At 43.8% G+C, this 27,711-nt stretch overlaps 1 protein-coding gene across 1 annotated transcript in view; it reads right to left on the reverse strand.

The window, feature by feature from the left end:
* Positions 1 to 25,035, reverse strand: part of mtus2a (microtubule associated tumor suppressor candidate 2a) — a 50,171-nt gene extending 25,136 nt beyond the window's left edge. Inside the window, exons 1-12 of the mRNA XM_084029352.1 lie at positions 22,781 to 25,035; positions 21,704 to 21,959; positions 17,907 to 18,167; positions 7,622 to 7,786; positions 5,004 to 5,102; positions 2,604 to 2,791; positions 2,396 to 2,521; positions 1,087 to 1,153; positions 583 to 797; positions 377 to 482; positions 200 to 273; positions 12 to 110 (exon numbers count right to left, since the gene is read on the reverse strand). Of these exons, the coding sequence (XP_083885478.1) occupies positions 12 to 110; positions 200 to 273; positions 377 to 482; positions 583 to 797; positions 1,087 to 1,153; positions 2,396 to 2,521; positions 2,604 to 2,791; positions 5,004 to 5,102; positions 7,622 to 7,786; positions 17,907 to 18,167; positions 21,704 to 21,959; positions 22,781 to 24,778 (3,654 nt within the window). The 5' untranslated portion in view covers positions 24,779 to 25,035. The remainder of the gene's footprint in view (positions 1 to 11; positions 111 to 199; positions 274 to 376; positions 483 to 582; positions 798 to 1,086; positions 1,154 to 2,395; positions 2,522 to 2,603; positions 2,792 to 5,003; positions 5,103 to 7,621; positions 7,787 to 17,906; positions 18,168 to 21,703; positions 21,960 to 22,780) is intronic.
* Between the last annotated feature and the right edge of the window lie 2,676 nt (positions 25,036 to 27,711).

Consider the following 27,711-nt stretch of genomic DNA (forward strand, 5'->3'; position numbering starts at 1 on the left):
GGTGAACTCACGACTATCTGCTCATCTGTACTCCTCCTCAAAGCCTCCTCAAAGCGTTTGGCTTTCTCCTTCAGACTCTGGTTTTGAATTGTGAGGGTGTCCACTTGATCCTGAGCAAGCATCCACACACACAAACACCTCAGTAGACATATCAGTATTTATCAACCACAAAAAGCTACCATTAAGTACTTGTACATACTTGTAGAGAAAGCCTGAGTTTCTCAAAATCCTCCTCCAGAAGCGTCTTCTGTTGCTCGTGAGCTTTCCTCAAGTCTACTCACAGATTCAGGAAGCACGACGGGAAAAGAGAGTTGACGTTGGTTCGAGCAGTGTCGGTGTCATATTGTGATTTTTAAAATGAAGTCAAACATCACACCTCTCATGGTACGGGCGTGCTCCTCATGCAGTGTTGCCATGGTGATGTTATGCATGTCCCTCAGCTCCTGAGAGGCTGCCTGGTGGTGGACCGTCATCTCCTCCATCTAAAACACACACGTACACTTTAATGACTGATCAAATTTCTTGTCACAGATCAGATCTCATAATTTGACACATCTCCCATGATGCCTGTCTTCTTCTCACCTGTTCCTGTTGCTGAGTCCTCAGCTCCTCCATCTCTGACCGATGCTCCTCCTTCAGGTGTTCTGCCTCCGCTGAGTGACACCTCCTAAGCCCCTCCTCCACAGCAGACAGCTCCGCCTCCTGCTGCTGCTGCAGCTCCTGCAGCTCTCGTTCAAACGCCATCTCCAGCGTTGTCTTCTCCCGACGGAGTCGCTCCCATCGCGCAGAGTTGAATGCTTTGTATGGAGCAGAGTGTATATTATGACGTTATCTTAACAGAGAGTGCAGAAGTTGTATTGAACATTAAATAAAAATTATATTCGGAAGTCCATAATATGAACTTCCTTTGATATTTTATTATGATTGATTAATCTCTTTAAAATAAAAAGCAGAATTAAAAGTCTTGTTAGATCATCTTATCTCGTTCAAAGCATTTAAGAGCCATCAGTTTTATCATCTGTGCTGTTGCCTGGTTTGATCGATTAGGTGTTTCATTTGTCTGGTCAAATGTTGATTCTCACTCACCCAACTCCTCTCTGATCTTTTGCATTTCCAACGACAATTTCTTTTGATTTTCTTCAGTAGTTTTATTCTGAAAATAGGAAACAACATGTTGACATAGTGTAGGTTCCAAATATACAATTAATTCTGGAGTAAACAAAAAAAAAAAAAAAAAAAAACCTGCAACCCTGCTGAGGATCGTACTCATTAATTGTTTAAGTGGATGTAGTCATTGTGACATTAACCATTGGTTTGTGGATGTGTATGGAACTGACCATATTTGGACTGTGGAGGAGCGACAGGTGGATCTGATGAACAGTGGCAGAGCGACACCCTGGCTTCTGGCACAAAGCTGCTAATAAAGTTAGTTTAAGTCTTCACTTCTCAGAACTGGAGGTTACCACCTGTTCATTCTCAGGCAAAGTGGTGCTTTGAGCTAAATGCTAATGTCAGCATGCTCAGAACTTCACCCCAAAGTCTGAGCCAAACTCCATACGCTGCATTATTTAGAAAGATGCAAAAATTGTGTGAAGGGTTGAGAGGTGGAGTGGGGTGGGTTTGCATCTCTTTAACCAAAGCAGTCTATTAGACAAACGTTTAGAGCATAGAAATGTCAACTGGGAAAAAAAATCAATTTTTCTTCCGTCAATTATTCCTTAAATTGAAAGAAACCAGATGATTTTGATACCTGGAAACTGCCTTTTGTGTTAGTCTCCTTGTCTGTACCTACAGGTTACTGAAGTCAGGCTTGCTTATCTTTATAAACCCATGTCCATGTGTATACCGTAACTGTTATATCTTATATTCTGCCAGCAGAGGGAGCTCACGTCTACTGAAACCGGCCTTGTTTTTTTTTACCTTATATAGCCTATTGTATCTGCACTGTGGGCTGGTGATTGCACAGACAGTGACCATAAAGAAGTCAGACGGTCCCTTGACAGTCCGGCAGCGGTATTAAAGCTGTCGCAGCTCAGAGGCTAAATCATTCCATCAGAAGGCGTATCGCTGGATGAAACCAGCACGGTGGCACACTGAACTCTGCAGGACCCTCCCACGGTCACCATCACTCTTGCTCTTCGTGCTGTTCGTTGACCGTGAGGTGAATCTCATCTCACCTCAGGAGGCTGAATACTGCATGTGTTCTAGAGTTCATGAGAGCATGGGTTCTCCAGTGTAAATGGAGCGGTTGAGGCGCTGTTGTCTATCTTCATGGGAGGATCATAGATTAACCCTCAGACCATCTCCTGTGATGTTTGATTGTGAGGGAATTAGACCTAATTATGAGAGGCTCACTTTTATGAAGTGTATTCATTATGTTCTTCAAGATGGCTACCTTGAGGCAGTAATGCTGAGTGGTGATAATAAAGGCTTCCAGCCCCAAGGAAGTCTTCCTCAGTTCTTCTCTTAGAGTTCCCAGCTGCCTCTCCTGCTGCTCACAGCGTCCCTGCAGCCTCTGAACCTGAAATGTGACAAAGAACGAGATCGAATACAATAGTGCGAACTCCAAGTGGTGCTGAGCGGTGGTATTCTTAGCAACTCACCTCCTCCCTTTGCTCCTCTCCTTCTCTTTCCTCTGCTTGCCTTTCTTTCTCTTTCTGTTGAGCCTCCTCTTTCTCCCTCTGCAGACTCTCCTGCTGTTCTTGCTGCAGCCTCAGGGGGGCCACGCAGCGAGGGGACCCCAACGGAGCTGACCCTCGCACTGCTGCTGCAGGCCGCTGCCCAGACTGGACTGTAGGGAGAGAGAGAAAACAAAGAACATTTAATTGAGTAAGAAAAGTCCACGTGAGCATGTCTTTTTCTCCCTAGGACATTTTTTATATATACATATGATCTAGAAATCTAGTAATTTTAAAATGATACATATGGAATATACAGTATCTCCACATATCATAAATTAGTACTAATTCTAGGACACATCTATCTATAATAATGAAAAAGATGTGTGTTAAATCAGAGGAGATTTGACCTGACCTATTGCTAATGACTGTGCTCACGTGATAAATGATTGTAAGTTAATTGAATCTTTTCTACAGAGGAAGCCTTTGGGGTAATTCCCCGTCTGGAATTCCTCATGATGGACCATCTAATCTCATGATCATTATGAAGAAATAACTAAGCTGCAGCATGTCATAATGCATAGAGTATACAGTACTTGTATGATTGCATCCTGTGTTGTGTTTGTGGGGAAACATTAGGCATATTAAGCTGCAGTTGACATACAGGCGGGTCGATTAACCTCTGTGTGAGTCAGCTTGTCATGTAGTGGGAGAACATAGTCGCCTGTAGAGCACAGCATCACCAGGATAGACGGCATTCTTTTTTAAAATAAATTGTCTGTATATGTTCACACAGACTGATAAATGAGGCTGTGTCTACACACACACACACACACACACGATGACAAAACCACTGCAGCTCCACATCACCTGCCTGAACCATATCACCCAGGCCTATTGAAGCATGAGGCGCGGTCTCCATGACAACGTGAGGCTGGGCTTGGGGTGCAGGGTCACAGGTAATGAGTGAGAGATCGGTTAGAGGGGGGGTGGGAGGATAAAATGAGGGAAGCGCTATGTGCCACGGGTAAATGAGAGAGAGAGAGAGAAACAAAGAATTCAGTAAGAGGAGGGGTAAAGGTACCTGGAGGGCTATGGTATACGTTTAAGACCAATTTAGCTCAAAGAGTAAATCGAACACTGGCAAGTGTATGTGTGCAAGTAAAACCTCACATGGAGGAATTTCTCTCTTAACATCAAAAGGATAAAAAAAAAAGTGTTTTCGTGGAATCTAATAATCTAGACTTTGCTTCTAAAATGTGCAAAATTGCAAATATCCGCAATGTTTCTTTATTATATCTTCATCAGTGTATTTGCCCCAAAGGCACATTAGGATTCCCTGCCTTTGAAAACGACTTCTAGAGGTCTTATGTAAATGATGTCTCCCTCACACACACACACACACACACACACACACACACACACACACACACACACACACACACACACACACACACACACACACACACACTCAGGCATCTGTAGGTTCTACCTGAAAGGTTACAGAGAGTTGAGTGAATACCAAATGAGTTTATGTGACTGAGTGTGAAGGCAGCATGCAGATGATGGTAGAGGGAGGAGGATTAATGCTGCAGGAAACAATGAGGAAAAGGTGATGGCAGACCCTGTGGGGGTGAAAGATGTGTGGGGTGTGTGTGGGCATGTTTTACTCATGTTGTGGGGACATAAATCTGTTCACACAGTCACATTGTGTGGACTCGCTTCCTGTTTAAGACAAAATCCCCATCCCCATAAAATAAATCTGGAAATTTAAAGTGACGACTTGAATTAAGGTAGGGTTAGGATAGGCAAGTAGTGGTTATAGTCAGTGTGATGTGGTTAAACTAGGGTTTGTGAGGTAAATTCCATTTTTATGCCAACACGCTGACTGTCCAGAGAAGCTTCAAGTAGAAGCAAGAAAACTTTCAGTATCTGTGAACCTCATGGACAACAGAGTTAGAAATAGAATCCGAGAGGGAGAAAATGTTCTTATGTTGCGACTGTGTGGGGGCAAACAAGGTCCAGCAAAAGATGCAGCAAACAGAGGAGTGAACAGTAACAGCTGTACTTTAGCGAAAACAGTGAAGTGAGCAAAGAGAGAGGTGTAGCCTGAGGAGATGTGTCAGCTCTGCAAGGAAAGATGGGCAGGCCCTCTGCGATCCTTTTGAGAAAATGATTCTACCAATGCGGAGCCAACAGGAAGAAAGGTACAGACTGCATGGGTCAAATCACAAGATATTTGAAGCTGGTTCTGTGGGTGGATTAAGAAGAAGTCATAAATGTAAGGACAGTTTTTAGAAAGATTTGGAAAGATGGAAGATAAGGTGGGCTGGAAGAGCAGGATTTGTGCATTTTGTGTGATATGTTTTGGTAACTAAGACTCACCCGGGGACTGAGGTTTGGGAGGAACCACCGCCAGCCTCTTCGGGGAGGACGGGAGGGAACGTGTGACCTCTGAACTCCTCTGGAACTCCTTCCTGCCAACTGTCAATCAACATGGATACAACCAATCTGTGGGGCTTTCTTTATCCAGAAAAGCAATGACATTATATGACAACATAAATGCAGCGGTAACATGTTAAACAGCTCCCTAATATTTATACATCATGCCAATCAAAGTTCCACATATATACGCTCACAAGCACCAAACCAACCATTCTTCCCCGCTGACTCCTCGCCCAATTTTCCATTTCTTGGCTGAGTTTTCCGCCCTCCGAACTTTTTTCAATCTTTCTGTTACTCTCCCGCTTTCATCTGTTACTCTCCCAGCTATCTCCCCCCTGCTGCGTTGCATAACTATGTCCCACGGGCCTCACGGGTCAAAGAGAAGCAGAGCATACTGGCGAGATGTGCCCGTCACCTCCCGGCTCTGTGACATTACACACTGTGTAGCCAAGACAATCAGGAACTCTGTCGCAGAGTAGGTGGTGGTGTGTGGGAGTGGAGCAAAAGTAGCTGGATTTTAAACAATAAAAGAGAGATGCTTTACCCAGGAGAAAGGGAAGAAAACAGATGATAGTGAATAAGGAAGTAGTTTTCAGTAGGTTAGCAGGGAATCTGTTGTGAAGCAGAGAGAGGAGAAGGAGTAAGGCCTTGAAGAGGAGCTAATTAGACCTGTAATGGGAGAGAAGCCTCTGATCCTGAACAAATCCCCCAAATAACCCTGGAGAGATACTTCAGGCCTGCAGAGACAGTGTGTGTGTGTGTGTGTGTGTGTGTGTGTGTGTGTGTGTGTGTGTGTGTGTGTGTGTGTGTGTGTGTGTGTGTGTGTGTGTGTGTGTGTGTGTTGGTGTGGTCATGCAAATGTGGCTCTCAGAGTGACTCATTACTGCCAATTGAACTCCACACTCACACTCACACACACATTGCCACTGCACTGTTACTTAAAGCCAGCATGACTTTCTTGAGATTGTACTTGAAGTCGGCGTGTAAATTTGCAAATAGATTTTAGTAAGAGGAAGCCACGAGGTGTTTAGCTTAGCTGAAGAGAAACACTACAAGCAGGAGTAAACAGATATCAAAATTAAAAAAAATAAAATAGTAATAATAATCACGCCTTCCAGCAACCCCAAAATAATCTTGCTCATAGTTGGGCTGCAGTAGTAAATTGCAAATTAGCAATGTTAGTGCTTTGAGCGAAATGCTAACAGCATTAGCTAACAGCTAACATGTTCACAATGCAGATGTTTACCATCTTGAATTATTTATTTATTTATTTTGCACCATCTTGGTTTAGCCTAGCATGCTAACATTTGCTTATCAGTAGGAACCAAAGGGGTAGAACGACCAACCAACACACAGACAACATTGCTGTTCTCCTGAATGCCATTAAAGTTGGGGGTCCCAAATTAACTTAAATTAAGGCTTGGGGGAAGATTCAGGGGTTAGGACTCTCCTATCCTCCTATAAAGCATCATCTGTGCACATTTCAGGCAGGTTGACAATGACTCCTTGGATATTTCTTCATCAATAATTTACAGCACATTTAAAATCTCACAGAAACACAAGGTGAGAGAAATGCTCTCACAGCCGCTACACTACGCACAGACCTGACTGGATGTAAATAAAAACCTGTTGACAACAATACAATAGGGATCTCTATGACTGTTGGATGTGTTTTTCCCTGATTAATTGTGTTTGTGTTGGAGATTTTCTGCTCATACTATACAGCAAAGACAGCGGGGTTCTTTTTCATTTGCAGCTATCCAAGTTTAAAGACATGATAGAAGTGTGAGTGAGAGAAGTGTGACACTACAGGCCTCTCGGTGTTAATTCCCATGTGTGAATAATACAACTGTGTGTGAAAAGCCTTGCCGCCTGTGCACCTCCTGGCTCCTAAACAGACTGTGTTGGCATCGTCAACCAGAGCAGTTGTGACCTGACGAGTCCATAAACATTTATGAGCCGTCTGGTGTTTGTGTGTTATAATACCTCACCGTGGCTTCCAAAGCTAAAAGTGCATTTTAAGCTTATTTCTCTTGGTATTCCACTGTTTTCTAGGACGTGCGAACGTGCCGTCATCGTGAACAGGAGTACGCTGGAACGAATGGCTGAAACAAACACTTGAAAGGCAATTCCCAACCTTTGATATCGAATGTATTTCATCATATGTATGTGAATGTGAAGGCAGCGAGAACGCCGTGTCTCTCTATTTAACAGTTCTGCAAATGAATCTGTGATTCCCGAGTGCTGACTATGAAACCTATTGTTTACTATTGCATCTGAATATCCCGCTGCTTCTGAACACCATCCATTATACATCATGTGCTGGTTATTATATTGTTTACCACATGTGAGAACAGCATGCGACAATAGGACACAATCTGTTACTGGTGGAAAACTGCCTCTCTCTCTCTCTCTCTCTCTCTCTCTCTCTCTCTCTCTCTCTCTCTCTCTCTCTCTCTCTCTCTCTCTCTCTCAGAAGCTCAGCTTCATTTGGACTGAATGTGTCTCTAGTCGAACCAAGAATCGGGCTCCGTTCTCCTGTAATAACCTGCACTGACCTCCAGGGGAGCTTCTCGGCTGGGCAGGCAGGTAACGGCGGGGCAGAGCCGGCGTAGAGGGCGGCTGGAGGCTGTTGCTGCGACATGGTGCCCCTCTCTGGGGATCCGTCGAAGGGGGGCCGGTGGTCACTCTGTGAAGAGGAGGCTCCTCGCTCACACTCAGACCTGGAATACACGGAATCATTATGTTCATTTGCTTATTTCATTTACATGACATACAGTACATTCTTAGGTATCTTCAGAGATTCATTTTTAACTTCAGATATCTCTGTCTCCTTTTTTTATAATCACATATTGATTTTCCTGCGGTGCGATCGGGCTGTGTTATGTCTGAATTTAGGTTCACTGGACTGCGAAATGGTTTGTAACCTCGGGGTCCGCCGCCGCTGCTCTCAATCTTCCTTTGGTTAACCTGGCGCAGCACACACACACACACACACACACACACACACACATACACACACACACGCAGTCTGGCACGCATGTTTTAGGGACACTTCAACGATTCCGCAGGAGAACATACATATACATGAAAATATAATGCACACTCACACATAAGCACGCTCATCATCGCTCATCCTGGCCTAGTGCAGCTATAATCTATGAAATGACAACACACTTGCAAGCACACACTCTCACACACACACACACTGCGTATATCTCGCTCATCTCCTCGATCAATAATGACACAACAGATTGCCTGCACTTCTCCACCTTCTTCATTTGACAAGCTGGGAGGAACAATTTCATGTTAAGCTGCTTGTAAGAAGCCATAAGATAGGTTATTAAAACGCAGAGCAAAATCTCTCTGCATCTTCCATATCACCTCCTGTGATGGCAAAAAAAATGAAATTCTCTTAAAAATCAGCTGTAAACATTCTGATAGCAATAGTTTATTTTTGTCTGCACTTTCGTCACTTTCCAGACAAGAAAACACCTGCATAACTGAGGAAACACGAAGAAAAAAACACACAAAGGGCTGTGTCCCCAAACACAATAGCCTTGACAATTCTTGTAAAAAAGCAATAGAAGGCAAAAAATGATTGGTACATATTATGCAGCATGTAATATTGATCTGGTAGCACATCAGGTAAACCCACAGTTTGAGCGAAGTTGCTAACACCCAATCCAAAACAATGAGCAACCGCAGATCGAAAGTCAACAAAGGTATTTTATTAAGAAAAGAGTTTCTCAAAATAATCAATATTTCAGCCGAATAATTTCTTAATTTGCGGTTTAAAAACCTTATCGTTGCCTCATCTTATCAGGTGTCTTTTACACCTGTGTCATCAAAATCGTTAATTAAAAAAACGTGCATGCAGTACCAATGCTGAACAAAGGGCGAACCGGCAAGCTATGGCATGGCAGGTCATTCAACATATTTAATAAAACCACCCACATATTTAACCATTTTTATATTTGCATACTGCTTTTTATAAATTACTTTCATACATTTATCACCCTTCTGTCGAGTTGACCTCAGCTCATGAGAGTTCAGATCCTGCTGCCAGCCTGAGCCATGGAGGGTTTTGATCCTAGTTACTTTGAAAGTGAAGATGTGCTTGAAGCAAATACTGATGTAATGTCTAGACCAAATGCTCAGTGAGATATTTCAGAATAAATAAATGAAGTAAATGGAGCTTGAGTATGAAAAGAAGGTGGCACCTGTCAATAAAAACAACAACAAAGAAATGCCAAAAATGTGTTTGGCTGGGGTTATTAGTTTAGTTTATTATTTTTTGCCTCTGTTTTCTGTTTGTTTTCAATCTCTTGCTGCCAATCAACCTGCACACCTGAACACTATCCACTCATCAAGATCCTGCAGTTGACCTCCGCTCTACATGCATATCTTCGCCTTCAAAATCCTCTACATGAAAACTTCCATTGGCTCGAATCTTTTTTTTTTAAAACTCCATTTATAAAAATCTTGACCTCAAATGCTTTGACTGGTGCTCCATTTTCTTTTGACATGGATCAGCTGGCTGGCTGATGTGAACTGAGAAGTGCTTATTAGTCATAGGTCAAATATGTGCGAGCGAGTAAATGGTAGCGTTGGTATAGACAGACATGAATTAATGGAATGCTATGAATGATGGGAAAGTGTGCCAGTCAGGCGCTTAGTGAAAGAGAGAGGAAAAAGGGATGCATTTCATTAACGGTAATAGCAAACTGATATGCATCGCTGATTGGCAAACTGCCAGCCGATGATGGATAACGGAGCATAATGAGGATAGAAAGAGGGATAGAAGAGGCTGTACGGGATCAGGAAGAAGCAAACAACAGAATTAAAAAAAGAGCTACATGGAGGAGCCAGTGCAGCTTCGGTTATTATGAAGACGGATGAAAAATTCCAACTATATTAAAAAGGGATCATGAGCAAGTAGAAGCAGCTGAGAACAATAAGCACAAGGTGTTTCCAGCTTGGTGGGAGGCCATTTTATTGAAGCAGCTTGCACATCACAGCAGACCTAATGCCAGTGGAATAATGCTGACTCTTGTATCCGAGTCCCACACAGCGACAAAGGAAATGGGTCAGAGGTTCGTACGTGCATCCTCAGAGTTTTCCAGAGGTGTGTAAAGAAAATGGTAATGTCCCTTGCATGAGTACCAATTTTATTTGATTGAAAAAAAGCGAATTCAGGCCCCAGAGGTGTTTCGTTTGATTGAATCATAAACTATTCTTGCTAAATCAGCACATTCATATTCGACAAAAGAATGTCTTCTTAAGGGATTCAGCATAGTGGAGTCCATTCAGCCTGCATATACACAAATATACCCACTGTGAACTGGAGCCACTGCACAGATTGCAGGGCTGACGTGCCAAAGAAAAAGCTCTTATTCTTCAAAAACATTCATCCCCTGGGAAGTTAGTGAATACTCTAAATTGAAGTGATGGTACAATTGGGATATGAAGGGGATAGCTGTGTTTGATTTTGAAGGGATAGGAATGATTTATTATGAGCATTTTCATGTTTAACACATAGACTGTATATAAGAAGCAGGTGTAGTCACTGTGACATCACCCATTGGTTTGTGGACTTTCGTTTTGAAGCATTTTGTCCATCACCAGCTTGGTTTTTGGATGTTACCATCTTGGTTTTTTTTGCAACCAGAAGTGACACGAGAGAGGGTGGAGCTTAATAAAACAGAATGCCGTACAACGGAGTCCATGCCCTGAGGCACACCCTTCTTTATTATCTATTTAACTTTAAATGGGACCATCATTTACATAATTAACATGATGCTGCATCATGCTGAATTAACGTCGAGCTTTAGTGCTTTACACCATAAACTCTTTTAGGGTACTTAAGGATAGTTCTTTTAGCAACCAGAGAAGACACCCCCTGATGGTCGTTAGAAAGAATGCAAGGGTAAGTCCTTTTTAACACAATACAAAAACTAATATAGAATATGTCACGTGGTTTTTAAAACATGTATTAAATCAAGGTTCTTTTAACTAGATATTTAAATTGTGGTGTTGTGAGGACCCCTGCCTTTCTCTCTCAATCAGTGTGCCATCATGTCCACCTGGTGGCAGGCGATCATTGGGCCAAGTGGGAACACCTGTGTCCCCAGTCTATAAAGTCCTGGCTGTCAGCAGCAGTCGCTTTTTTCTCTGTCTGCTGCTGGCAGCTAGTCCCTTTGCCTTACAGGCACCCATTTGGTGCAATACGCTGCTTTAGTTTGTCTTTATGTCTTGTTTTATGCCTTAGAAGACACACACAGGTTTCACTCATGCAGTCTAACCTGACATCCACACCAAACGATTCCTAAAAACTCATTCCAGCACAGAACCTTTCTGTTGTTTGGAGAGACATATAGTGCGTATTGGTTTTTATCATTTTAGTTGGTTTAGACCAACTTTCAGTGTGCCGGTTTAATAAGACGACATGTTCTCACAGACGGTTGTCAGCTTCATTCAGTGCTGCTAAATACAGGAGACGTTGTGTGTCATCGTGATTGAAGTTTGTCTTTATCAGCGCCTTCAATTCGTCCTGCTTATTAATCTTTGCATCCTGACGCGGCTTTTGACTGTCAAGCTGCCACACCTCATCCATCAGTCATCAAGCATGTGACACGCTATTCCCTATTAATCCCGAGATATTTTTATTTTTGCTATGCTCACAGCATATTACACACATCGTCTGAATACATTTCCATGCTCTCACAAGAGAAACCTGGAAAGTGGTCTAAAAGCAGGTCTGTGTACTTTTTAAGTGCCAAAATGCACGATACACTCCAGTTTTGCACAAATATAATAATATAATATGATGTACTTGAGTGTGCGCTTCTTTGGAAAAACATCGCAATCAAGGCTGGACATGCACAGCACCCCGACCTCTGACCTTTGCCATTGTATTTCACAAAACAAAATAATTTTTATTTAACTTTTTTAAAAAAGGAAAAACATTTTAAACAAGTATAAAAAAATAACATAATTGCATGTAAAAAAACATAATTTTTTGACATCAGTCGTGGAGCCAGATGGAGAGGGGGGATGGGCTAGATGTGGCCCGCGTGCCGCCAGTTTGAGACCCTTGCTTTAGGGTGTTATTTTAGGCTTCATAGAAGGCTATGCAAAAGTGAGCTTGAAGATAAAGATTAACTGAAGATCAAACAGTGCTGCCCAAATGGCTGGGCAATAATAAAGTCCCAATAAAAGGTACAGGCGTGAAAGGATAAAGTGAGATCAGGAGAGGATGAGGGACCAGACGACCTGTGTTCAAACCCCAATTACAGCCAGAATCATTCCAGCTGAAGTGTCCTTGAACAAGGCACAGAGGGCCAGTTTTATTGGCTCACATTGTGTGTTATGGTGGAGTTGCTTGGAATCTTAAAATAAAATGGATGAAAGAGCACACACGAGGCATTGTTGTTATTCTCCCAATAGAGTCATGCCTTGACAAAATATTATAGCTATTTCCTCATGTCACGTCGTATCCTGGAATCCTAGTTAATGATGCCATGAAAACATTTTGTTGCACTTTGAGTGAGAGTGTTGAGTCGAACAGAAAGTAATTAATTTGAGTCAGAAAAGAGGTCTGCTTTTCCGTGTGATGTAGAATTAGTGTCTCTCGTGTGATTATGATGCTGATGTTTTCGCATTTCCAATGTTTTTTTCGCTCTGGACCATCATACGAGCTCATGAACGGTTCTTACGATGGAGCTGGATAAAATACAGGGAGTTTATCAGTTAATGACCAGGCCCATTGAGCCACAGCTCTACTGCTTCAATAAGCCTCTGCCGTGTTAGCTTCTCCCTCCTCAGCCACAGAATGGCAGCCATATCTAATTGGCCCATCTAATTTGCTGTTCTACTGGTGTGTGTATGTGCGTGTGTGTGTACACACATTTTGTGCATATCTGTATCCGCGCATGCACCATAGAAACCATCTGTTCACAGTGAGCTAGCATGAGTCACAGACCAGATCTGAGCCATGGCATCTGGGGGTATGGCATCCACTCTCCTCCCTGCGCCAATCACTCCATGCATCTCTCTTTCCGCTCTTTTTTCATTCACATTCTCCCTTCCCCTTAAGCTCTGACTTCCGCCGTCAGCTGCCTGCTCAGTTTTCCCTTCCCCTTCATTTGATTCTCACCAAAGGAGAAGACGGATGGAGGTGATAACGCTCTAATAACACAAAGTTTGTTTTGGCAATTGAGTTTCCATCGTGGAGTCAGCCTGGCCCAAAGGCACAGGCTTCATCAGCTTCCTGCTGCTGGATTCTCCCCCTCAGCTTTGTAATGGAGTCTGTCAATCACAGTGGAATTAACAACGTATCCCCATAGGTTCCTTACAAGCATGGATGCTCCCTCTCTAATGCACATGCACACATGTCTGTAACACCATAGGGGATGTCAGCGATGGCACCAAAGGGAGGATTGGGTTAATGGCTAATCAATGTCATATAGAGTAACCTGTAGGCCCCTCAGATCCTCCACAAACACACACATAATTGCATGCAAACTAATATGCAAACAGGCGATAAGAATCAATCAGGGCCAGACCAGTTTAGCTCAAAGTCACCTTGGTTACCTGAGGGTATGTCATTTCCATTTTGTTCTCCTGGTCTGATTGCTTTCACACCATATAATCCAACACCTTGCTAGTAGATTTTAAGATTTTACTTCACAATTAAATACTACAGCAATATTAAAGGGTTGGTACACACAAGATCCCCACCAAAAAATGCAATATATCAAAAAGATAGTTTCACATCACCAGCTTGTTTTTTTAAATAATAAATCCAAAGAACATTTTTGAATTTCCTCCTTGAACAAATACAGTGGGGTTGAATGGACTTTTGTTCGTGGTGTCCACAGCATTGGAAATCAACACAACAAGCTCTTATTGGAACTACTTTCTATCATAATAAAAAAGCTTATGAAAACTACTGACTGTGTCTTCAGAGGATTATTCAGAATCATCGTATTATTTGTAATTTGTATTACACTGTGATATGCTGCAAGTTTTATGTTTTATGTTTTAAGTGTAATTTTTCAATGTTGTCAGCACAAACACAATTCCATTTAACAACATATTACGGTGGAAGCAGAAATTTTGTGAGTCATTTGGGCGACCCATCCCTCTAACATTATGAATCTGAACAAATTATAGCACATTCTCCCAGTCCAAGTAGTTTTCCTCTGCCTCTCTACAGACACATAATTACACACACACACACACACACACACACACACACACACACACACACACACACACACACACACACACACACACACACACACACACACACACACACACACACACACACACACATGTTACCCATTGATCAGAGCAGTTTGACAAGCTAAAACAGAGGGGAGTTTAAACTCCAGGGATTCTTCCTATAACCTACTTTACTGGAGCAAAGCAATCCTTTACTCCCCATCGCTCTATTCCTTAATGATCTCCCCTATCATCCCGAGCCCTAATGGAGTCTGTTTTGCTTGCTGATCAATGGGGAAAAACAAGGAACTGAGCCTGGCCTCTCTTCTCTCCGTTACAGAAGGAGGTACTGGGTTGCTCCAGCTCCCCAACATCCTTGATGGAAGCATGTGTGAGAATTCATCTGTCAATCTGCCTGTTCTTTGATCCAGGCTGGCATGCAGTGAAAGGGGGCAAAGATCCCCCAGTGGTCCAGGAAAATGGCAAACAATCAGTACATACTATATATTTCACATACGTCCATGTGCACACATAAACGCAGATTAAACATAGGCTTTAGAAAACCGTTTCAAACAAATGGGTTTGTGCAGCTACCAACGCCCATTCATACCCATTTCACTTGGATCAGGACCCACTTGGGACAGGATGGACATGGAGTTGGTGCAGGAACGCGGGTCGGGTATCATTTACTAATTTATTTAAATTATACTTCATTAATTTTCGCTGTCCAGTCGGTTAAACGACAGCTTTGGGTGAGTTCGGGTCACTGAAGTGAAATACCTAATCTCCCCACTAGTCAGTTAGAACTGAAGAAGCCTCTTGAATGCAAACTGTCTTCAAAAAACTAAAGCAAGTCCAGTTGCCTACGATAAAGCTTTTAAAAGACTGAGAAACCTGCCCCAACACTTCACACAGTGCTTTGGGCAACATGAGGATTTCCATTTTTGGATAAAATGGACTATCTAAAATAAAAATCAGCTTAACTTTCAACAAAATGACCCCCCTATTTTTTCAGCTTTTCTAAATTGCCCATAGGACAAAAAAACAAACTCTCAGCATTTCATCATCATGCACTCTTTGCGGTTAAGTCTCTGCCTTATGTTTTTTGCAGGCAACACTCTGAACAAGCAAACATGACAACTGAAGCCAGGACCAGAAAATGTGTTATAATACTTTAAATAGTGGTAATGCTCAGAATTTCCCAAAGAAAGGGTAGACAAAAAGACATCCCTCTCCACAGCTCGCACACAGGGAGAGACAGAGCAGGGTCTACAGTCAGACCCAGTTTAGTCTGGAAGGTTCAAATAGAGTGGAGAGTTCAAATGCCTGGCTCAAAGGTCACAAGCACCACACCGAGTCAAAAAGGGAAGTAAATGTTCCTGCTCTCCCCTCCTACCTGTCTAGCCGGCTATCTCTCTCTCTCTCTCTCTCTCTCTCTCTCTCTCTCTCTCTCTCACACACACACACACACACACACACACACACACACACACACACACACACACACACACACACACACACACACACACACACACAGAAATAGACATCAAAGGTCCTTAATCTTTTGCCTCTCATGTCTATCATCCGTGATCCCATTTTGCCCTCATCCTGCTCCGAGCAGGAAGAAGAACATTGTGCTGCAGGCACTACTTTTTAAAAGTTAGTTTTTTTGTGTTCTGCTGTGTGTGTGTGTGTGTGTGTGTGTGTGTTTTGTGTGTGTGTGTGTGTGTGTGTGTGTGTGTGTGTGTGTGTGTGTGTGTGTGTGTGGTAACATATAAAGCGTAACATTAAGTCTGATGAATTTGTGATCTTTGGCCAGAATGGTACAGCACCATCTCATTTCATTGATTTGTGATATTGATATTTGCAAGATAATTTGTTTATAAAAGAAGTGTGCAAATGATGGTATCATCTGGAGGAAAGGGAAGGGTAAAACTCAATACCGTTGATTAAATTGCATTTGTCTGTGACAACAAACTAAAACAGAAATAGAAAAATCAAATATATAGCTACAGGCGGCAGTTGGTGGCATGCAAGCACCCAAGTGTCATGGAAACCGCTTCCCAGCTCATTACTGTCTGACTGGCCCTTTGACATTTTGACGGCACAGATTTAATTAAGTTGCCGAAGGGAAGTTATTATTTTGAGCAAGTCATCGCTGCAGTGCCACAACATTATTTAAATATAGTTTAGTTTGAGTTAAGGGTTTACAATCTAGGAAAACATTTCAAATGTTTTACAGAAAATGATGGTTGAAAAATGCAACTGATGATTATTATGCGCTGATTAATTGTTTGGTCACAAAAGGCATCCCATTTTCTCAAATAAAGCTCTACTTGATGCTTTCACGTGGCTTGTAAGTGGCTGGAAATGTAATGTAAATGTTTGGCTACAATTAACCATCGCATGCCAACTCACTTGATCAATATCCACAATGCAATTAGAGCACTACGCATTGATTAAGGCTTTTCTTCTATAAGGATGTAACACAAAAACATGCAGAAAGCCCTGACATACATATATATCATTTCCCACCAATGAGAGAGAGAAATGGAGGGAGAAAAAAGTGGAATGCAGTGATGACATAACAGGGGAGCCTGACATGCGTGAGAATGGAGTTGCTTACGTCAACTGTAACTGGGAGAGAACGAGCAAGCGCTCCCTATGTAGGTCACATTAAAAACACATGCAGCTCCAACCACACATTCAGCCAAGTAACCAACCAGCCTGCCGAGCAGCGTCGAAAATCACAACTGGAATTAGACCTCCAGTCCTCCACAACTGTGAAAATGCAAACTATCCTTGCTATAGTGCTAATGCTGACTGATTGTTCAGCACAGGCCTATAAGAGCCCGCTGAATTACTGATGAGTCCAGGGAATCACACCGTGTGCTCTGTTGCTGTTGTTTTTACATACATTTAAGGGTGGTTACAAGCTGAGCTGTCAAATGGAGGAAGTGTTCAGAACATGAATCAATGCGTTATCACTGTTTAATTGTGGAAATTCATGTATTTCCCACTGATAACTGTCATCCTTGTCATCGCACCAAAGTTGCACTCCGTCATCACCTTTTACTCAACTGAAGCAATTAGTGATAACGCCACAGAGTTCTACACCTCTAGGCTTATTGATCATGACTATAATGAACTAATATGAATGCCCTCTATTTGGGTCAACACACAGTGAAAGTTCATCAAAACTTTGTCTAATCAGAATACCCAGCGATTAACAGTTAGACGACTGCGTTGGCAATATCTATTTCCAGAAACATCCCTGGTATTGTGTCCTTGTGTGTTTATAGGAAATGTGCTTTGCAAAGCAGCAGCTCCACAGTTGTTATTGACCTGGAGCTTGTGTATGTAAATCCAGCGTGAAGAATAAATTGTTCGGAGGGTGGAGCACAGGAAGAGAAAGCTAACTGCACCATAATGAATGTGGGAGGGGGTTGTTTATGCAAACTGTATTCATGAGAGGAATACATAGAAGGCAATGAAGACAGCAGGGTGAGGATTACTGCGTCCTCGGTATGTTGTGATAAGTAGAGAAAGAAAGTACCATTGATATCAACAGATATATTGTCAGAAACAGTGGAGAGATTTTGTAACGAGACTCACGGTGAGGTGTCCTGCAGGGGTCGCTGTGTGTGCTGTCGGCGGAGTGGGCCGAGGAGGCGGAGGACACACTGGAGCTCCTCACGAAGCCGAAGGCCGCCAGTCGGCCCGCAGGGAGACGGCTGGAGCTGAAGCCTGGGGGGCGCAGGCCCGACTGGCTGGCTTTGGGAAGCAGAGACCTGGAGGCCATGGCTGGGGGTTGGGCTGCTGCCGCCGCCGCTGGAGCGGCAGGAGGAGGAGCATGAGGGGCGAAAACCTGGTCATCTGTCAGGACAAAAATCATGTTCAATGTCAACACATTGTGTAAAGAAAAATATTAATACAATATGTGTCTGAAGAATATCCAGGATGTAAAAACACATTGAGTAGCACAAATTGATTAAAAAGATAAAAGCCTGCAGAGTGTAAATGTGTATCTGAAAGCATTCCAGAGTCTATAGTTGCCAGAGAGCGATGCTATGATTGGCTAGTCTGTATTCAAAGGGCAGGACTTAGCAAGGGTCAGTTAGCTGCATGTGTTTGAGCTGCATCACATGGTGCTGAACGGACAGCGTCTACAGTCGTTCTTGTGTTTGACTGCTGTAAACTCATGAACCACCACTCACACACCGTGATGTTTACTTCCCCTATGACTCATTCATCATCCTGTGTTGACTAAGCTCTCAGTGGGCACCAGGAAGCATTCTGTGTTATGACTCTGATTGCTACAGCAAGCAAATATGATAACAATATACACAGTGAGCTGCTAACAGCTGCTTTTGGCTCTGGCCGTGCTCCCAGCCCGGGCTGGGGGCCAGCAGGTCCTCTAATGCCAACGCCGTTATGACGCTCGATATGACAACCACAATTTAGGACACGCATTTATACATTTACAATACATACACTGTGTTTGTAGCTCATTACAAGATTAGCAATCCCTCACTATTATATGTATAACAGTGAAACGCTGTGGCGATACCATTCAGGTTTCTGGACTTCAAACCAGATTCAAACGATTTAAAAGAGAGATGAAGAAGAGAGGCAACGTATTTATAGAGGAAGATAAGACAGGGAATCAAAGAGAGAAAGGGGGATAAAAGGTCAGATCTGAGCTCCATAGTGGCAACTATTGCCAGTGAGCAATGGGACTCCCTGTAATCTACGGTTCCCAACAGCAAAACACATGAAATGTGCAGGCATGAACAAGCGAGGCTGCACACATTTTACACACAGTGGGCAGCGGCTAAATCCTCAGGCCTTGGGTAGAAACCCCATCTTGACTACCCCAGCCTGCAGTATCCTACAAAGCTTCCATCCTGGGCCGAAGCATTATCCCCTGCTGGCTGTGGAGATAAGGTAGGCAGCCCTCCTTTCCTCAACTATTTGGCACAGCTGTGTGCTCCACTAGGTACGGGGTAACCACTGCATCAATACATGAAAGACTCTGAGAGGGAGGAAACAAGCTGTGTTGGTTCGGTTTAGAAACAGACAAAGTGGGACAGTAAGGAGGAGGATAGTCTCCAGTGTAACTCCCCTCCAGCATCATCAGTGCCGCTGTTCCCACTTATCACCTCTTTCCTGCTTCCTCAATATCTGCCTGTGCGCCAAGCGGTCTGTTTATTAGATTGGAGCCCGCAACACTTGAGTGAGAAGGTCAGGATCATTAAAGATAAATGTCCTCATTTCCCTCCTGCCCCCTCCCCACCACCACCACCACCACCACCACCACTCCGTTCATCCCCTCTGAGAGACGAGGGAGAGAAGTAAGCCTGACAAACATCTTCAGCCTAGATATCACGGACCTACGCTCCTGCTAAATGCAGATACACATTATTCATCACAGTCTTAAAAGGAATAGGAAGGAGATGGAATTATTAATATGACTTTGACGGTCCTCTCTTTCTGTAATTCACCCTTTTTGGGTCTCGTTTTTTAAGCCGTTACCTTACATTTGTTTCAACAAATTGAACAAATTGAACCTGCGAAATACCCTCTACCCCATAAAGCAGCTTTCAAATCTACGATTGCTGACTATTCATGGAAATTTGACTTTGAATATGCATCATGAATCATAAAACCCTCTGTGTTTTCCTGGGCTCGGAGTTTTATCCCTTCAGCAACTCCAGAGAGTTGAATAAAACCTCCCCCTAAGGTCTGAAACACTACCTACGGCCCCTCAACAACCCCGGAGAAATGAAAACATCGTTATCCACTGACATTACTGCTACCAACACCAGATGCAGTTGGAACCCAAGGGTCTGCTGCATGAGATTTCTGCCTAAAAGCCTATTAAATCTGTTTTTTCTTGCTCCTGGGTGATGTTGGGACTTTGAAAATGTATTAACTCTGAAAATCATGAGCGTATTCTAGTCCTGCTCAATGTGTGAAGTGTCCTGAGATAACTTCTCTTGTGATATGACACTATAAATGAATTGCATTGAATTGACTTTCACTGACTGAAAGAGAATCCTATCTTGAGATTAACTATAGCCCAGCCCAAGGTGAGTTTCTCCACACAGCGTTAAATTGCATGTTATTAAATGTGATACCTGAGTGCACTGTAATCTACTGGAGAAAAGCACGGGGCTCCTCTGCTGTGAAGATGGGAAGATCAGAGCCTCAGTATGCACAAGTTACAGTAGCTTTCTTCACAAATGTCCTGTCCCGTAAGTGGATGATCATTATCATAACAACAAGAGTTTAAACCCTGCACGGTAATTATGCCAGTAGTTGGAGTACTTTAACTGTTATATACACTATAATTACTGTAATAAATGGACGCAATATGGAGAGATTTCCCTTCACAAAAGCCTGGAAAGTTGTTCACAGCGACGAAAAGAACAAAGGGAAAAATAAAGTTCTTGTTGGCACATTTTTAAGGGTTACAGCTTAAATTTCTCCGGGAGATGGATGGGGGGGGGGGAAGATTCACACAACAGAAATCCCTTTAATTACATAGCCTACAAGAACACAGACCAACACATACATAGATTTTAGCTGTTAATCTAGTCAGTGTGTGTAAGGCAGGTTACTGCAGGCATGAGAGATGATTCCAGCAGGAAGATACAGGCGTTACTTACACGTTAATTGCTTTGCACTTCAAAGTCTGTAGTTCCCAGAGGGCCGAGCAGCACTGAGACACCATGCATGTGTATTAATAGGGATTCCTGATAAGGAAGCCTGGCACACCAAAACACTACGCTGATCAATTCAGTATGCGCAGTTTGAGGTTATGCGTGTCCGTATGCACACGTACGTCCCTGTGCATTTTTTTTAACGGTGTCTCCGGGTTATCGCGCAGAGCGAGAGAGCAGGTCAAGTATGCATGGAGGTGATAAATGGCAGAGCCTTCCAGCAGTGTGCAGGGTGATGAGCAATTTTCATACCCGGTTATTCCAGCGACAGCCGGGCTGTACCGTAAATCTGACTCCAGCAGTCGGAGGTGGTATCTGACTCATCTGAATTAGAAATTTGCTGTGTGGAGAGAAAGTGTGAGCAAGCTGTTATTTATTCATTTAGTTTTGTCGATGGCAGCCTTCTGGAGCGGAGAAAAGTCCCCTCAGAGTGTTTCTTTCTTAAAGCCCTCCAATCAGATCAGCCCAAAGGAATCCCTGAGAATGCATTTAAATGAGCTGCCTTCATCTCACGCCAGAACCGCTGCTTTGCTCGTTGCTGCAAAGGAAACGCTATGGTAGCGCTCTCCAGTGTGATGAATTTTAGATTGATGAAATCAAATCTGGCACAAACGAGGCCTTCTGTCTCAGGTGTTCTTTAGGGAAACGTAGACCTGCTCTAAAATATAATATGGAGAAATCTCCTACCCGTGTCATCTTGGTTTTTCTGATTGGTCGCTGGGCTGACAGGTTGGACTGGCTGGCTGGAGACCAGCGTTGACCTCTGACCTTGACCAGGTCCTCTGCCCTTGGCTGAGGCCGCGGTCGCCCTGACAGCTCCCAGACCCAGACGAAGACCTCTGCCTGTGCGCAGGAGGCTGCCGCTCCCTCCGGTCTGAGCAGCCGTCCGTGACTGCAGGGCGTCCTCAGGTGTAATCCCTTTAAAACTGGCAGACTTCCCCATCTGAAGATCAAGATAATGAAATAAAATACAGTAAAAATCTATTATGTATGCTGGCCCCCTGAAGTACTATCAAGTACTTCAATCAAAGGGTTAATGTGAGTATTGTCTCCTCATGTAACAAGGATTTCTCCATCTTGGAATGTGTCCACAGATGAAGTCAACAGTTTGATGACATGCAGGGAAATTGAGATGATAAAACTGTTTAACATCAGCGGCATAATTCGAGCAAGTGTTGTTTCTCCAAGGCCCTCCTGCTGGACAAAATGCCAACGTGCGTGCAGTGACATATGAAGCGTTGAGAGTGTACTCTTGTCCCTGTAGGCTTTGTACTTGAAAATGCATTAACTATTCATTTCCACATGTCGGCGTTTGACGCTATATGAATGCCAAATAGAAGCTATTTAATCAGAATCAATAAGGGATGATTTAAAAGCGATAACGAGCGGCTCTCCACAGAGTGGGAATGAAATGCAGAAGATCCGTGATTAATTATACATGCTTCTACTGCTGGATGGAAATTATGGACATCAGTTAGTGAAACTGATTTGCAGAATCAACAAATGTAACTTTGGACTTAATGTGCGTAATATAATTTATATCATGAAGTAATTATATCATGCTAATTGATGGGGACGCCATAATTAAATCCTGTCCTGCAGTCTATTGTGCTCAATCTCAGCAGGATAGAAAGTCCTTTTAATGAATGAGAACGAGCACGATACCAAACTACAATAGAAATAGAAATGCAAGCTTCATTCTTCCATAAAAGATTCAGAATAAAAACCTTGAAATCCGATACTGTGATTGTGTGTAATACTCGCCTCTGAAGCTGCCCCGTAGAAGGCGTCCGCTTTGCTGCCCAGTTTCGGGGGCGCTGTGTGGCTGTGTGTGTGTGCAGGGGGGACGGTGTGTGTGTGTCCAGGGGGCCTCAGACTCCTGCCCAGCATCGCCGATGGGAAGATGTGTGTCTGCATCTCTTGGCGATACTTGTCATAAAGCAGATTGGAGGCGCTGAGCACTGGGGCTCCCCTGCTTTCAGCGTCGGGGTCTTTGGGGGTGTTTTTGAAGGGAGTGGGTGTTTGGCCGTGTGCGTATGCTGACAGCCTGGATGGTAGAGAAGATACCTGATAAGGTCCGTCAGCAGCCTGGGGCTTAAACTGAGGATTCTTCCGGACGGAAGTGATGATTTTGGGCCGGACTCCTTTAGGTTTGAGTTTTGGTGACGGGGAGCTCTCTTTGGGGCTGGGGTTCGAGCTCTGCTGGTTGTTAAGAGGCGCTTTGGGGATTCCACTTGTGCTTATATTGGTTTTGACTGACGCTCTCATGCAACTGTTGCCATGGCCCTGAGCTGACGCCGTTACCGCGGGGTTGCATCCTGACGGGAGGTGTCTAACCACTCCAGGGACGTTCCTGGAAACGAGGTACATGGAAGATTGCCTGCGTGGTGAACCCTGGGGTGTCCTGAGCGGGGAGTGGGGAGGGGTAGATGACCTGGAATCAATCCCCGTCCTGTTGGGACTGGAGCAATTCCTCCTATATGTGAGTTGAGTCTGGGGTCTCTTCTCTGACGTGGAAGGATTTGAAGGACTAGAATAACGCCATGCAGTCGTGACGTGCTGTTTTTCCACAGGTGGAGCCTCCCTCTGGGCTGCCTGGCTGGCCTGTGTGTTGTACAGGCTTGAGAAATCTGATGGCTCGCGTAAAGATGATCTTGTAAACTTTATGTTTGACCCATTGCTGTGTGAATCTGGAGAGGGGTTGGGGGGTGAAGGTTGCCCCGTCTCTGCTGGATGAGCGTTGGACTCTGCTAGGCTCCTTGCTCTTCCAGCCTCCGTCTGACAGAGGGGTCTGACAAGCTGTTGCCTTCGTGGTGGCACATCCCTCTCCTCAAACCCTGCCTTCCTCCTTTGGCCCAGCCCCCCATCAGAAGACAATCCATTTCTATGGTGACTTCCCTCCTCCTGCCTCTGATCCTGACTGTAGTATTCAGGACGGCCATAATGATGCGACGGAGGGGAGTTCTGGTTGGCGTCTACAGCGGCTGCCCTTCTCCTGGTCTGGGCTGAGGTAGTGTGGTTTGTATTGGGATAAGGATTGGTCTTAGAGTTGGACAAGGAGATAGCAGCTTCTCCGCTACTGTCCAGAGCACTCGACAGGCTCCCGCTGAGGGAAACGGCTGACAGGCTGGAGACAAACACATTTGTCTCGGACTTGGACTCCTTCAGACCTCCCTTCCGTCTCTCCCTGTCTCTGCCTGACCTGGTGTCCCTTTTGTCAATCGAGCCTGTCATGCACGCGTCTAGCTCTTCGGTGCTGTGACAGTCACTCCTTTTCTGCACCACTTTGCCCCGCTGTGTTCTGTTCTCCACTTTGTTGTTGTCGTTGTCATTTCTCCTCACTCCGGTCGAAGCGGAGCTGGCAGTTGAACTGGAGGATATGGACATGGGACCCTCGTCTTTTTCATCTTTCATGCTTCCTCCGTCGTCGTCGTCATCTTCCTCCTGATCCCGGTTTCCCAAGAATGTGTGTATCTCTTGACACTCCAGAAACTGTCTGATCTCAGGCTCTAAACACTGCTGCTCGGAGCCCCAGATGACTAATTTGTTGGGAGATTCACTCTGCGACACCAAAGGAGGGATGGAGCTTGTGCTGTAACCCGTGTCCTCTGTCAATCCTCTTCTTTCCTGAGCGCCAGTCGAAGGTAATCGATTGGCATTGTCATCCCCAGGTTGAGGAAACTGGATCTGGGTTTTGTTTCCGATCTTCTCTCCTCTGTCAACGTTGACCCTCAGTCCCTGGAAACCAGTTGGGACGCTCATGATGGACCGACTCTTTTGCTGGGCTCAAAGACACCTGCAAGGTGCTGAGGCCATCTATGGAGTTACAAGTGATCTCCTCTGTGTGTCTCTTCAACGTCTGTGCGATGACGATGGCCCTTCAGTTGATTATCCCAAGGTCGAAAGGTCATCTCATGGAACCGTTTTCACTTCGATGCGCCACTTATCTGGCATTTACTGTGTATTACCAAAGCTGTCTTTGTATGGCTCTTCGGGGGGGGATGGAGCATTCGTTCAATCTGAAATAAAAGACACAAAAGCAAAGTGTAAGAAAGGGCAAAAAGAATCCTGGAAAAGCTTTTTCTCTACCAATATAGTCACTAAGCTGGTCCGGGTAGCAGCTATTTCTGAAATCAGCCCACAATCTTGTTCCCTGTACGAGCTGCCCATGGGACAAAAAGACACTGGAGGCATAAGAGGAAGTGATCATCTTGGAACTTGTTTCTATTTTAAAGGCATTTTTTTCTTATAGTCTATATATAGCAACCTCACATAGTAATACGTGTCCTGCAAGAATATGTGCGGCCTTGAAAATAGGAATGCAATTATGAAACTAATATGTATGTTCACTCTATGACAGGAAGAACAGAGATAAGTGAAGGATAGCGGAGACCACCGACTGTTTGCATGTAAGTGAAGGAATCACCCTTGGGATGTCTGACGAAGACAGGCGAGGAGGAGGAGAGGGAAGGGTGCAAAGTGTTTTGTAATGAGCTTTTTTTCCTCGTGAGACATTGAAAAGGAGAAGGCAGAGTAACAGTATGGTCACGTGGCTTTATGGAACATACAACATGAGTAAATGGGGTCTCTAATGTGCTCAACATGCATGTTCTCTACATGAAAAAACATGAAAATGATGCATGGTTGGTGGATGATGTCACGGGCAAGGAGTAAAACCACCAGCTCAGGAGGGATAAATCCATACTGTAGGTCTTACCCCTGCAGGAGGGTTAGCATCTTCTCTCTAACATGCCATATAGCTGTTTCAGTCAATGCAACAATTCGATCGTACACAGCAATCCTGCTTCATTTAAAGGCACCGTTCTGTACGACGTAGAGAGAAAACTGACATTTAAACGTGTCTAATGTGACCACGCAACATTTGGAAGTAACTGACTGTATGTGGCGCTTTTGAAACATGTACAGTCAATAGATGAGCAGATGGCGGGGAGGGCAAAGAGCGTTCAGCATCGCATGTCAGTGCAGGATGGTTTAATCACAGCAGTATATATAAAAACAACAACACACAAGCCAATAAAGAACCAGGCGTCAACACACCTAAGAAAACCTGAGTGACTCTGACATGAAAATAATCTGTTATGTTTTTGCTCTCAGATAAAAGACTTCCAGATACATTTTATTATATTATTATTATTATTGTATAATAGATTCTGTATCATTTGCCTTATTTCCTATATACTCATAGTCATATTCTATCTAAAACTGTACAGTCACCTGTCGGCAGGCAGTGCATATTATAGGATATTTGCACCAATATGCTCATTACGTAGTCAAATATGCATCTTCAAACCATCACGCTGATTATTTGAGTAGTTTCCAAAGTTTAAAATAGAACTCCAGCCCTGTAATTAGAAGTGCAGCGGGGGAGACTGTCCTCATTAGCAGGGGCCTTCTCCACGTGTCCTGTGGCAGCGATATCAGTGAACTGCTAAGGAGGCAGCTCTCTCTGCCTGCGGTGCATCTGATGCCGCTCCAATCCGGTGCAGGGCTACGGTTTGTCCAAATTCACTGGGAGGGGGAAAACATTCAAGGATATGTATTCCTGAAGGTCATCTTAGAAGCAATTTTAAAGATATCCTCGTGAAGAAACTGCTGGAAACTCTGTGAGCTGAATCTATTAAAGGGAGCTTGTTGTACTCAAGGGTTATGGGTAACACTCTAAAATAAAATCACTTACCATCGTATTATTTTATAAAATAATCAGATCTTGATGTTTAATATTGGTCAAAATAATCATGTGTATTTACATTGGTGATATTCTGCTTGAGATCAGATTGCAGAGAGGCAGATGGAAAATCCATTATGGTGGACAAATAGACAAACATATTATTATAACCCAGCGTCTTCCGGCTCCGTGAACACTGCTAATATTTACCCTTAGCTGGTGCATGCAATCAAATAATTATCTAATTATAAAACACAAGTCAGAGAGGCAGGGAAGGGGACGGGAGAAGAGACATAGAGGACATGGCGGTGGATCAATTACGGCACTGATGTAGTACTGGAGGTTGTGCTGATGACAGCAGTCTTGGGAGGCTGAGCGCTAAGCTTGGCCACGGTGGCTGAACCACAATAAGCTGCACAGCACCTCGCAGCGGAGGCCGACAAAACCAATTTGGAAAAACCCTGAACGGAATCAGGCGGAGAACAAAACTAGCTGTCCGACGCCGAGAGTGAAACGACCCGTTGTGAAGTGTACCGAATCTTGCGATGCTTCAGGAAGCGTGAGAACAAAAAGAACTTGACAGGTTCTCCCTGTTGTCATCCTGCCTTATATTGGTGAAGCACTTGCTTAGATGTAAAAAGGATCACACGGGAGTGAGTGGATGAAGCAGGACTGCCGTTGGTGAGGGATTTCCTTAGATAGAACATGAAATATGCAATCGCAAGTGTAACAAATGTGGGCATCTTTTGATCATCAAGCCCCTTCTTGAAACACTACAAAAAAGAGAGGAAGGGACTATTTTTGTCTCTGTGTGCACAGTTGCCAAAGGTGCTCCAGTGTATTCCTACACTAGTTATCCACAATGAATAAATGTTTTTTTTTTTTTTTAAATCCTGCATGAGTCGAACGGGGCTGGAATATGTAACAAGGCTTTGTTTCACCAAGTTGACATAACTACTCTGTCTGAACTTCTCTAAATAATAGGGGGATAAAAATTTAACAGTTCTGC

This window comes from Eutrigla gurnardus (assembly GCF_963514095.1).
Source record: "Eutrigla gurnardus genome assembly, chromosome: 15".
Lineage (NCBI taxonomy): Eukaryota > Metazoa > Chordata > Actinopteri > Perciformes > Triglidae > Eutrigla > Eutrigla gurnardus.